Source organism: Pollicipes pollicipes, unplaced genomic scaffold (genome assembly GCF_011947565.3).
Source record: "Pollicipes pollicipes isolate AB1234 unplaced genomic scaffold, Ppol_2.1 Scaffold_6686;HRSCAF=7923_pilon_pilon_pilon, whole genome shotgun sequence".
Taxonomy (NCBI): domain Eukaryota; kingdom Metazoa; phylum Arthropoda; class Thecostraca; order Pollicipedomorpha; family Pollicipedidae; genus Pollicipes; species Pollicipes pollicipes.
In genome coordinates this window covers 33924395-33937363 of record NW_023596921.1, presented here as the reverse complement: position 1 = coordinate 33937363, position 12969 = coordinate 33924395, and the positions used below count along the sequence as shown (strand labels likewise).

At 54.1% G+C, this 12969-nt stretch overlaps 1 protein-coding gene across 1 annotated transcript in view; it reads right to left on the bottom strand.

The window, feature by feature from the left end:
- Positions 1–395: 395 nt before the first annotated feature.
- Positions 396–12969, bottom strand: part of LOC119107885 (serine/threonine-protein kinase BRSK2) — a 111119-nt gene continuing 98545 nt past the window's right edge. The window contains exons 11-13 of the mRNA XM_037231457.1: positions 6499–6673; positions 2583–2752; positions 396–1626 (exon numbers count right to left, since the gene is read on the bottom strand). Coding sequence (XP_037087352.1) covers positions 1372–1626; positions 2583–2752; positions 6499–6673 — 600 coding nt within the window. The 3' untranslated portion in view covers positions 396–1371. The remainder of the gene's footprint in view (positions 1627–2582; positions 2753–6498; positions 6674–12969) is intronic.

Genomic DNA, 12969 nt, shown 5'->3' with positions numbered 1-12969 from the left:
TGCTTACTGTGATGTGGCTACGCATTTAGCACGAGAGCGAAAAGAGTGACAGGGATGACCGCAGGGATGAACCAAATTGCTACAGAATTCTGACCAGTGCTCTAGCTGTTTCGGATATCTCAGCAAGCTTACATCCAAGACTCACGTACCAACCTTTTTAACTGCACCTTTTGAACAGCTGCCGTCAAACAACTGTGAGGAATATAGTAACATTAGTAGATATTTCCAGTCCAGAGGGTGTTTGTAGTCCCGATTCACTGTAAAATGATGCGTCGTCAGGGGTGACTTTTCCATCATCAGATAAAATGACGGGTCGACGGGACTGAATTGTTTAAGCTCTGGAGACTAGCAGCGTCACCTGGGAACGCATGCTCGACTGTATCATGATATTCTCTCATAGGCTTCAAAAAATGTTACATGTCTTTCTATCATTTGAAGGCAAATGCCGCATCCTCTTGGGAATGAGCTCGGTGCCAGGTGCGAGTTAGTCAGACGGCCATTACGTGCATGTGTCTGGCTCACCAGCGTGTCTTAAATCTCCCGCTCTACTGAGGCTTTGCAGAGTATTTTGTGTTATATTACAGGCAGGTATACTACAAATATACTAGTGGCCTGTTTTGAGACCTCAAATATCACCCAACGCACTGAACTCAAAATACACCAGGACAAAGGTAATAAACGGCGACTGATGGCTTTTCCGCAGAGCTTAGTGCCTGCCTTCAAAAGAAAATTACATGGTATGACCTACAGAGGAAAGCAATGCCAACCTAAAGGTGAGCAAATACGAGATCACGCGTCCAGGCCTCGCAACATTCAGACGATAATACTGACAAAGTTTCCAACACTCCGGAAGGGTTTGGCGATCGCACATCACTGGGACGGACGGCCGCTCAGATGGTCACCTAGTGAGAGCTCTAGAATACTTGATGGCTGGATACACTGCTGGCAACCAACGTACTGGCGGCGGCGTCAGCACCCATACTGCCGCTCTGGACAGGTGGCACGTGACCTGTGCACTCGTACGTCGCTGCGCTCGGCCGCCCGCCACGCTCGCCACGCCGACGTATTATAGGAGGCCACATCCTACATAGATATACCCGACAGTACAGTTTGGCGTCACCCACACGGGGAATGTCGAAGGACTCGCCGCCTAGCGGAGTTCAGGCCTTCCTGACTCGCCGCACCGCGGCGCCACCGTCGAGCCTGTCCTCCCACATCCCCATTGCACATCCCGCGCCCGCTCGGCCGTCCAGCGGCGCACGTCCACCGTTGCTCAGGATGTCCGGCACAACCGTCCACCATCGCGCGGCCACGCGCGCCGCGTCGCCGACGAACTAACAGCTGCCTAGCGCCGCCTGGACCGGGCAGCGATCATAGCGCCGACACGGCGCAGCTTGAGTTGTGTTCGGACTCGCTAGGTGTCACTGTGACCGTTGCCGCCGTTGAGTCGTCACTGGCGGCTGGCGAGGCGCTGACGGACCGCGGCACCGACTCGGCCGGAGAGGCTGGAGTCAGAGTCGTAGTCGGCTCGGCTACGGACGGCTCGGCGCCGCCGACCGGCGCCGCGGTCTCGTTGGTCGGCGTCTTCATGTCCAGGATGTTGTCCGCCTCGGGCTCGGCGTCGACCTGCGTAGAAATGCGGCAGGTGTAGGGCATACCGTTTCTCGAGTTTCCCATCGGGGAAAACGGCCTCGGACCGGGCCGGCTCTCAGCTCCGCCCGAGCTCGCGCAGCCCCGCCTATACTTTACGGCGATGTTCCATGACGGTTAAGCCTTAGCGTCGGAAGCAACATTAGTGCCTCCGTACTGCCCAACTCTTGCCACTCTTCTTAATCTCATGGCTACGTAAATGGCTGCACTGCGGGCAGGAGTTCGCCTCGAACTGAACACGATAAAAGCTAGAGTCGTTAGGACTGTCAGCCCCTCTTCCGTTCTACTCGCGCATGAGCCCACATGCTCTGGCTCTGTCCCAATTCCCATACCCGCGCCGGCACGTGCATGCTCCGGTTTTCTACAACACGACAGGCAGGACCAGAGGCGTGAGAGCAAGGCTCTCACAAGGCTCTCACGGGCTGCAATGCTGTCCACCCCACTTCCCACCGCTGTTTGCGAGCTCCGAACTGCGTGGACAGGGCGTGGTAAATGCTACCAAGGGGGGGGGGGGGGTCCGATAGCGCCGCTGCAACCGGAGCTTGCCAGCAACCCGACCATCAGCTGGTGAGCAGCGCACCGCATCTAGACCTGGGGGCTGTCTGCGCCATGGGGTGGCGCAGGCCGAAAAAGGCGCGACTGATGGCGCGGTCACAGCTGAGATGGCCTGCGGCTATTGGCGTCTTCCCGGGCTGATGGACCTGTCTGGAGCCGTGCCTGCCTCAGCCTGTGCACGTGACATCTGTCTGGGCACTCCAGGCCGCCTTTCTCACCTCGGTGGGTGGGGGCTTGGTCTGATCCGCGTGGGCACTCCGCCGGACCGATTCCCCGTTTTTTTCGGACATGCTCTACATACCTTTACTCCCCGCTCTGGACCCTGTCTGGGGCTGGCCTGGGGCTACCCGTGTGCCCTCCGTCGCTCTGCAGCTGACCTGTTTGGGCGCGGTGGCCTGCAGCCGGTCGGAAGAGTCGGAGCCGGCCGACGAGCTCTCTGACAGGTCCGCCGTGAACTTGCGCCCCACCCGCGGCGACGGCGGCGGACGCCGCGAGCACACCTGGCAGTGGATGTGCTCACAGATGCGCCGAAACCGACGGATGTTGCCTGCGGCGGGCCGTGGCGTCAGACTCGTGGCACTGGATTAGGCCAAGTCAGGTCAGGGCAGGTGAGGTCAGGTTCAGACGGCACTGGAGGTGCGGCTGTGGGCTAAATTTGTTGGTAAATACGTGCAGAAATGGAACGGGTGTGCATCTTACGCTCGCAACGGAAATGCTAGCAACGTCACGCAAACACAAACGGTCACCAAGGGACGGCTTTCATCAGTGGAAGATTTGCAGAAAACTTAGTGTGAAACAGACGTGGAAACAAGTATGTTCCGTCTAATCATATATCAAAAGCTTGGCATTATGAGGCATTGTGCGAGTGCCACCACACCTGCTGTATCTCTTTTCCCGTGCTTGACGACTCGCCCATCTTTACCGACAAGCTGAAACATTCCCTGACACATCCCAGCACAATTCCATCATGGTTTCTCTGAAATCGTTTACCATTCATTTTACGCTTTCACTGAGTGCTGCAAAGGCGTCGAACAACTGTTCTGGCAGCCAGTGAATTTTCCGGGACGGCACGTTAAGATCAAGATTTCTTCATAAATCAGATTTCTCGTTCCCGCGCGCGTCCTAAAAACGTTCCGTGTGGTGTTCATCCGAGGCGTGTGGCAATGCGATGACTGAAACTTTACTCCAAGGCTCTGCAAGGAAGGCATGAAAGGCATAAAACCAGACCTGACTCCGATGGCAGTTCGGCTGGCCACTCAGCAGTTTGCAGAATTTGAGCGTCGTAATTGCCTTCATGTGTGCACGAGAGAAGTTTCTGGCAACCATTCAGCATATGTAAGACTCATAATGCCCCTTGCGGAGCTTGGCATGTACAGCTTGACAGCCCGTTCGTTAGGTATCACTTAGCGTGAAAAGATTATGCAGTACTTCGTGCAGTCCTTAGCAGCAGTAATTTGCTCCCAGGCACATGCACCTGGCGTATATTCAGGAGCCTTGGAGATTCGACTGGCTGGTTATGACGCGCCGATGTGGATTAGAACAGTTTTGAACAGTTGAACTGTTGGACAGAGTTCAGCCCGACACCATCCGGGTGAAAGGTTAGGAGGAGGGGGCTGGTGTTGTTTTATTCTGCACAGAATAATGCGAAAATTGCAATATCAATGCTTTGCGAATATGGGGACCGGTCCAGTGCGCTTCACATCACGTGCGCACGTGCGCTTGCGACTGGCTGTGGTCGACTCCAACATCTGACTTCGGACAGCAGCTTCGTATTAATACAGGCAGTGGGACGCATCCCGCACAAAAACAACAGGAGACATGCCCTTGGCCGAAAAGAGAGCAATAAAGGGCGTCATCGGTGCAGTGGCTGAATGATTCAGTGAGCGAAGCTCAAAACAGACGGGGTATGCGAATCATGCCTACTGAACGTCACACGCTGACGCCCCATCCTCAGAAGTCACGAAGCCATTAACACGCGCCCGGGTGGCCGGCTAGATACCCTTCGCTCGGGTGGGGGGGGGGGGGTCACTTTGACACCCCTTCCCCTGAGATCTCGGGAACTTAGAAAGCTAGAGACACCAAATTTACAGGATGCGTTGACCTGTACGTGAACTCACTTAGGTCAAAGTTTCAGGTTCTTAGATCATGACCTTTTGGTCAAAAAGATCAAACAAGGGCAAGTTCCAGGTTATTCTTCAAAGTGCCCCCAGAACCTAGATAACCGTTTCTAAGCAAAAGGTCACATCCTCATTCGAGGCCATTGACCTTGTTTGACCTTTTGAAGGTTAAGGTGACCAAAATCATACGAGATTGTTCTGAGCTTTGCATTTGACTAAGCGACAAAGATCACACTGGGCAGTATGTTCCCCCCCCCAAAAAAAAACGTTGGCATGGGTTATTTTAGATCAATGGCACATTATGACCTCTAAGAAGTCCATGGAATATGTATAATGCGATTCCTGCTATCAACAAACTCGAAATGAGCACCAGAAGCTATCCCGTACAGCAAGCCCTAGAGTAACAAAACAGGTTGGTTTTGACCTTGGTGTGACCTTCATACCTGACCTTAGGTCAATATAATTTGCTCATTTAAGTGTTGTGTTACCTAAGAAAACATCTCAGAGATGTATGGCTTCGTCTAACACTCCGTTGTTGGATCAGATTGAATGATTCCCTAGAAATGGCCTTCGCTGAAACCATGACCTGACTTTGACCTGCCATGGGTCTAAATGTTGATGCCAAACGATCTGCTATTCAATTGTCTACACCTATGCAAAATCCAGCGCTGCTACGACGCGCCGTTCGGAAACCATTCCGGAAAAACCTTCGGGGGGGAGGGTCAGGTTGACCTCCACCCGAGCGCGTGTTAACGCAGCGACGGCAAACAATTGCTGAGTTCACTTTTATGCATCCTTTTCGGAATGATACTCCTGGAACTCTGAAATTGATTGTTTCGGGTCCTGAGACATCGGAATTGGGATCAACAAAAAATTATTGAGACCATGTATTATGCCTCAATTAAAACACCCAGCGGTGGCGGCGCGCCGTTCCAGAGCGGGTCATAAGCCTCGACAAACACCTGAATAAAATCGCCTTTCCTTAACCAGCCACATATCAGTACTTATGTCAGCTGCTTACTTGCACTTTTGATCGTGACAAAGGTCGAGCTTATCTTGTGTGTTAAAGCCTTCTGCGTAGTCGCCAGGTCTGTGAAACTAGTCAAAACGCCGGTCGATAAATATACTACACTAGGTAGTTGCTAGATTGGTTGCTAGCTAGCTAGCCAAAATAATCCATGCTTGTCAAATACCATGCACAACACTGCATGTATACCAACCGTCAAAATGAATTCGGCTTTTGTTCTAGATCTGGGCTTCTCTGACTTGTGAAGCGTGAAATGAGACAATGAGCAGTGCGGGGCAGGATTGCTCGGCCCATGTTGCGGTGTGATTTACTTGTGTATAACACCCCCCACGCGTACCCCCCCCCCCCCACACGCACTCCCCACGCGCGCGCACACACCCACCCACACCCACACCCACCCACACCCACACACACCCACACCCACACCCACACCCACACCCACACCCACCCACCCACCCACCCACCCACACACCCACACCCACACCCACACCCACACCCACACCCACACCCACACCCACACCCACACCCACACCCACACCCACACCCACACCCACACCCACACACACCGCAAAGCCGCAAGCCGCAAAGCTCAAGCTGAAAGCCACTTTGATCTGATTGAAGCCGTAGCGACCGTTAATATTGTTCATTGCACCCGCCGGCTCGTTTCAAGTAGGAGCTCTGGTGCGGTGGAGTACAGTGAAGCCGAGGTGCCAGACAGAAATCCATTTAGAAAGTTGGCAATGTTTAAATTTACCATATGATCAGTGTTATCTTGGGATCCTTTGCCCTCCCCCCCCCCCCCCTAATAACCGCCCCTCCTGCCAGTCCCTAGAGCAAGTATCGGCCTGATTATCATAATGCATATAACACATTCTTACGTGTGCTATTCGCATAACATTTGTCTTTGATTCATGCCAGTTCGGATGATTCGGAACCAGAACCTGACCATTACTGCTTACATCCTACAGCACTCATCGAGGGAGAACGTGAGGTAAGTGGCGTATGCGCACTAGCGTCACACCGCTTGATGTGACGTCATACCGACACTCACCCAGTATCGTTGTAACACTAATGACGCACAGACCCCACCGCTCGCTCGCCAACACTCGCCCCACGCCAGAGTGAGGCTGTTCGCTCGCCGGCACTCACCGGACACCAGCGTGAAGTTGATGGCGTACAGGCACTCGTCGTCGCCCTGCGAGACGGGCGTGATGTCCACCTGGAAGCGCACCTGGCGCTGGAACACGGCCGGCCCGGCCGCACCGCGCCGGTACTCAACACGGAACGACATCGGCGATGTGACGCTGTGGCTGAGGTCAGCGATCTGACAACAGACGGGGTCAAGATCAGCTGACGCTGTGGCTGAGGTCAGCGATCTGACGACAGACGGGGTCAAGGTCAGCTTACTGTGATTGAGGTCAGCGATCTGACGACAGACGGGGTCAAGGTCAGCTGACGCTGTGACTGAGGTCAGCGATCTGACGACAGACTGGGTCAAGGTCAGCTGACGCTGTGATTGAGGTCAGCGATCCGACGACAGACGGGGTCAAGGTCAGCTGACGCTGTGGTTGAGGTCAGCGATCTGACGACAGACGGGGTCGAGGTCAGCTGACGCTGTGGCTCAGACGGAAACACATGAGTCGAAAGCAGTTTCTGACATCGACAAACCAGGGTCACTGTACGGGACCAGCACCGTTTAACGGAGGAGAGAACGGTCAGTCATACTGGCAGACGTGTGGGTCTATTTGTACAACCGGTTGCGCACACTCGGGCACGAATAATTAATTCGCCGTATACATTTCTGAGGCGTATTTTGTAGGGTTGATATGGTGTTTTGGCAATCACAGAAGATGAAGACATGGAAGCAACTGCATACGTTATGCAAATATGGCTTCTAGCGTAAAACAGTAAGCGGACTGAGCAATCGAACATTGTATGTACGCCTGTAACAGACCAGGAAACGACCAATGCCACCTTCTTCAGGACGGGTCCCGAAAACACAAGCTGTGTTCAAATCCAAGACATGTCGAGCCATGAAAGCTACAAAATCGTGCAACCTATTCACCGTGACCAACTTGCGATAGATTATACAAGTTCCCATAAAATGTTGTGCAAGAACTCAGAACACACACATCAGCCCACATTAAAATATTTATACCGATTAAAATGGATCGGCCCTGGCCGGCTCGGCCATGCAGCATTCAAACATCTCCTGTAAATTGGTGGCGTACGGTGTATGTCGTTGGAGCTCTGCCTGCGAAATCACGAAAGAGGAGTATTCCAACAGGATAAGTTTGACGATCAGAGGATCGTCAAACTTGTGGCGAGGTCGCTGTGATCAGATATCAGAACAAAACAAGATTAAATCATCGCGATTGTTACGGTGAGGCTCATGCGGGGTAAGAGTTATGTCTCAAGTTGTTCGCCTCCACATACCTTATGCATACGCTGTTGGGTTTCCCTACCGCTTGTCTTTTCATGTATGGGACACATCAGAGTATGAATCGCAAAGTTCAGAGGTTTTATTCAACCGTTTTGAACATTTTTGCAAGCTGACATCAGTCTAGGGTTTCACCACTGGTATGTCACCGGCTCCAGCACTTCTACGAATTCCGCTGGAGATTAGACATCGGCTCAGGAGCAGTCACCTTTAGAGAGCATCAGATCGGATCTAACGACGGAAACAATTTGCGGCGGACAACTTCCAACAAAGTGAATCGGGTAGCTTCATCCAAAGGCAGCGCCCGTGCAGAAATCCGATCTCTGAACTTTACCCACGCATCTCCCACAGCTGAGGACGGCCTTTGGGCCATCAAAGGCAACTAGACGGGGCCAGCGCGCCTCGTTCCGCCCACGCCCGACCAGTTCTGCGACAGTCGCCTCCCGTTGGACGCGCCGGGCGCAGCGACCGATCCAGCGCCAGCGCCAGCGCGCCTCGTTCCGCCCACGCCCGGCCAGTTCTGCGACAGTCGCCTCCCGCTGGACGCGCCGGGCGCAGCGACCGATCCAGCGCCAGCGCCAGCGCGCCCCGTTCCGCCCACGCCCGGCCAATTCTGCGACAGTCGCCTCCCGCTGGACGCGCAGGGCGCAGCGACCGATCTCAGCCCCCTCCCCCCCCCCCCTCTCCAGGCCCGGTCTCAGCTCTCTCTGGCGGATGTTGCAACGGAGCTCCGCGCCAGCAACCCGGAACCGAGCGGGGACCGGCGCCGGGCCGGCCGCTAACGGGGCGCTGAGTCGGCGCCCCCTGACAGGCCGCTAATTGTTCTCCCCCGGACGAGGGTCGAGGCGGCGGAGCTAGCGTCACCGCTGACAGGGTCGCATCGGGACACTCCATCAAGACAGCCTTGAATGGGGAAAAGAAATGCAGTGTAATAGCACATATCTGGTTGGCTAATCGACTTGTCGATTGTCGATAAATTATAAATAATTGATCGTCGATAAAAATGTTCCGCCCACACGCACGGTACGCGACGACGGCAGTGCAGTTCCCGCACCTGTTCTCCATCCGGGCAGGAATATCCGGCTTCAGGTGGCCTTCAGGGATGTATGACTGCGATCTAAGCCGGAGCTTAGATCCGGATAGATCCGGCTCCAGGTGGTCTTCAGGGATGTCTGACTGCGATCTAAGCCGGAGCTGTATGTCCGGAGACGAAAAATACTGAGATGTGTTTGGCGACGTCGGTATCGTCGGGTTACACCAGCACCGCGTTGGTTACGCCAGCACCTCGTTGGTTACGCCAGCACTGCGTTGGTTACGCCAGCACCTCGTTGGTTACGCCAGCACCTCGTCCTCGCAATCATCACTTCGGTGACCGGAGTCGGGCTCCTTCACAAACTTCCTCCGGCTTCTCTAAGAACGGGAAGTTGGCGCCCTAGTTTGGCAATTTGACGGAGAGCAGCGATCTAAAATGGCGTGATGAGACAAGAGGCGCGCAGAACGATTCTGATTAAAAAGCGTGTGAGTTCTTCAGTCGGCTCAGGCCTGAACGCACGACCATACCGACCCCGACACTGCAGCAGGACGTGGGTTTGGCTGCCTTGAATGGGTCGAACACCTATGGGCGCGCGTTTACCAATCGCTCACGCTTGTTCTCTAGGTTGAAATGGGATGAAGCAAGTGATTTTTATCACTACCAAACTGTCTTTTATAGGTGACGGACTGTACGGACAGGTGAATGCGGACGCATGTACATATTGTTAATTGAGCTGATATACATCGATGATTACTCGACGATGCCTCTTAACCATTACCTCCTGGTAGATTTAAGGTCAGTTATTTTCAGCATAAGAATTCGATAACATAGTTTGGGCTATTGAGAGCCTTCAATAATGACATGTATGCAGGAAACACATAACATACTCACATGATTTTCCGGTGCCTCATTTTTGTTTTGCTTACTACACCGTTCGTACACGTAGCCAGAAGATTTGCCCGCCCCTCCCCCTCAACTGAGGGGGAGACCAATGCTAGATTTTCTCTGGACTCCTGTAAATTTGAACCGAATACCTTCGTAATCCCCCAGTATCTAGTGTGACCCTCTTACCACAGAGGAGGGGCGACATGACCCCGTGCCTTGGCCACGTCCCTGACACTGGCACACAGAAATGTTGACGGCAGGCCCTGAGTGATAATCGAACCGGCCCACGATTAATATCAATATCATATATACCGATCTGGCATTCTTGCACCCGTCCATCGCGAGAGTAACTGAGAAGTGTCTTTGTTGTATTTTTCTATGGATACAAACAAGAACGTCACCTGTTGTAGCCTTATGAACATTACAAAATAAGCCGCAAAAATTCGACATTTTATCGTATTTTAGAGCACACTGAAATTTACAACTGCCGTTTCAAAACTGTCCGTTTATAAATAAAAACATAGCTCCTGAGTGCAGGTTGTGTCTTGAGCCACCCCCTTACCACACAGTTGAGTAGTTAAAAAAACATCAACCATATCAAACTACGTCATCTCTGCCAAGTATGTGAAAAGAATCTTCATGCCGCAGCATTCAATAAGAGCCCTAAAAATGGCGTCAGCCCAGTGGATTTCGGGATGTCAGGCGTGACATTCCAAACTACTAGAACTCGAGTGAAAATTACCACATGAAAAGAGGGCTTAACGATGAGACTTAGTCGGTTGCAACATTTCATCTTCTCTTCTCTGTTGTTTGGGGTTCCATTATAAAACCTTTGTAATGCAATAGGACAGATAAAAAAGAAATCGCGCGTGACTAGTTTGACATGTTTGTAACACATTTCTGTTGACGATACGTCACAGCAATAGCCGTTAGCCGTTTGTCAGCGATGTGGATATTTGGCAGTTCTATCACAGGCGGTGAACATTGTCTGACGAACTTCGGAGACACCATTATGTTTGACAGCATTATGAACGAGCGCCAGAGTTTTTGATCGTTTGTCTTGTAGACATGAAACCAAGGATTGAATGCTTACAGCTGTCATGGACTATATATATATCCTGCAAAAACAGCTTCACGCCCGCACCAACATATGATTAGTCAAGCATGAACCAATTAATTCACATCTTCTTAGGCATTGAATCACCGGGAATCATGTAGTACGTGTCACTACCTGCGGTTTCGTCTAACACCATTGCCCGTGGCACCTCACACTTACAGGACAGTCATACACACTGAATAGCCCAGACGCAAATCGGGGTGAAGATCGGCGTCTGCCCACGATGACTTCTCAAGGCCACTTGGGCGACCACGTGACACTGGCGCCGTTACCAGGCCGGCGGTGAGCTCGGGGGGTCAGCACAGGGCTATTTTATCGCAAGAAGTATTGTTTGAACAAATCGTCGTGTACGAGAATAGCTGGAGCTGGCTTGACCCTTTTTACCGTGTGTTCTGTAACTTGGCATGCGTGCCCACCGTCTGAAGCACAAACAATCCGCTCGAAATGAAAAAAGTTTTAAGCATGAGGAACTGTTGTTATATTCCGCACTAGCTGTATTCACAATCTCCAGTGCCTTGCAGTCAACATAAGTAACGCAAGCTTGCAGCAGCCGTCAGTGTCTCAGCAGACATCAGCGGTGGCCCCTGGAAGTGCGCCGTCCTCCCTCGCGCCTCCCGCCCTCGTCTCGCTCTCTTCCCCCTCATTAAGCCCGCCGAGCACGCCTCGGCCCGTCCCCGCGCCCCGGGCGGACAGGCGCCCGGCCAAGGTCAGCCCGTCCGGCGGCGGCGGAGGCGGCCCCGTCCAGAGCTGGCCCGGCTCCAGCGGCGGGCCCGGACGCCACGTCCGGACGTGGCGGCGGACGTGACATCGGAAGCGGGGGTAGCGAGCTGACCATCGATCCCGGCTGGGGCCACTACGACGTCCGGGCCGGCCGCCCGGGAGGCGGGGGAGCGCGTCGGACTGCGGAGGGACCGGCGGAGAAGGCGGTGGAGGGAGCCGGAGCGACGGCGGCGGAAGGACCGGCGGAGAAGGCGGTGGAGAGACCGGCGGAGAAGGCGGTGGAGGGAGCGGGAGCGACGGCGGCGGAAGGACCGGCGGAGAAGGCGGTGGAGGGACCGGTGGAGAAGGCGGCGGAGGGAGCCGGAGGACCACGACAGTGGCTGGGGCACCAGGGACGCCAGTCGGGATATGGTGCTAGAAAGGCCGATATTCGACGAATCAGGTATCAAAGCGACCGCCGACTAAGCAAGTGGGCGCGGCGGCCCAGAGGCGACTCCCCAAGGTCGCAGCATCCGGGAGATCAACGGGATGAGAGACAACGTCGCCGGACTATCGACCGACCGCCGACCCCGAGTCCGGCCGCTGACACAGCGAGCCAGCGACGGAGATATGTTTACACGGCCAGACGTTGGCGCGGACACTAAACAGCGGTATGAGCGCGAAAGGCGACCGACGCCAGCCGGGGCGACAGGCGGCGACGGGGCCGCCAGACTGCGGCCGCGGCGCCGGATCAGGTCCCCGCCGGCCGCCGCTGACCTCGGCTTCATGGCTCGTGCTCGCTAACCGTGGCCACACGCATGGCTAGTCGACCACGTCTGGTGTCCGTCTCTGTCTCCAGCATCAAACGGTTGGCCTGGTGTTGACAACGCGCAGCAGAATCTGACATTACCGAACGGCTGGTGTTGACAGCCTTTCTGGCTTCATATCAGTCGTATGAATCACACACCAAGAGCACCTGCTCAAGATTTGTGTGAAGAAGCCGATGTGGCAAAGGACACTTCTGAGTCGATGGAGTTATCGCGCAATTCAAAACTGAGCACATCTTGCTTGCTCCTCCCCGGCAAAACTTAATTAGCAAGGCGCAGGGCCCGTAACACCGTTCATGCAGCGTGCCTACGGAACACCAATACAAATGAGATAGCGGCGATTCCAGCGCACACCAGCGCGATTGTAAATCCCTCAGGAGCACTGCCGCTGATACGGGCAGCAGGGCGTTTCCAATGAGCGTAATGGCCAGAGCGCGCGTGGTCACGGTCCAATTGGACTGATCGTGGTCACGGTCCAATTGGACTGATACGAACCAACCGGCCAAGTGCCCTTCAGCTCCGAGCACTAGAGCACTCGAGGTCAGCTATACAGAGCGATTGGACCGTCGCTCGTGAAAATCTGTTGTACATGGAATGAAAGCTCTTTATCGGTACTTCG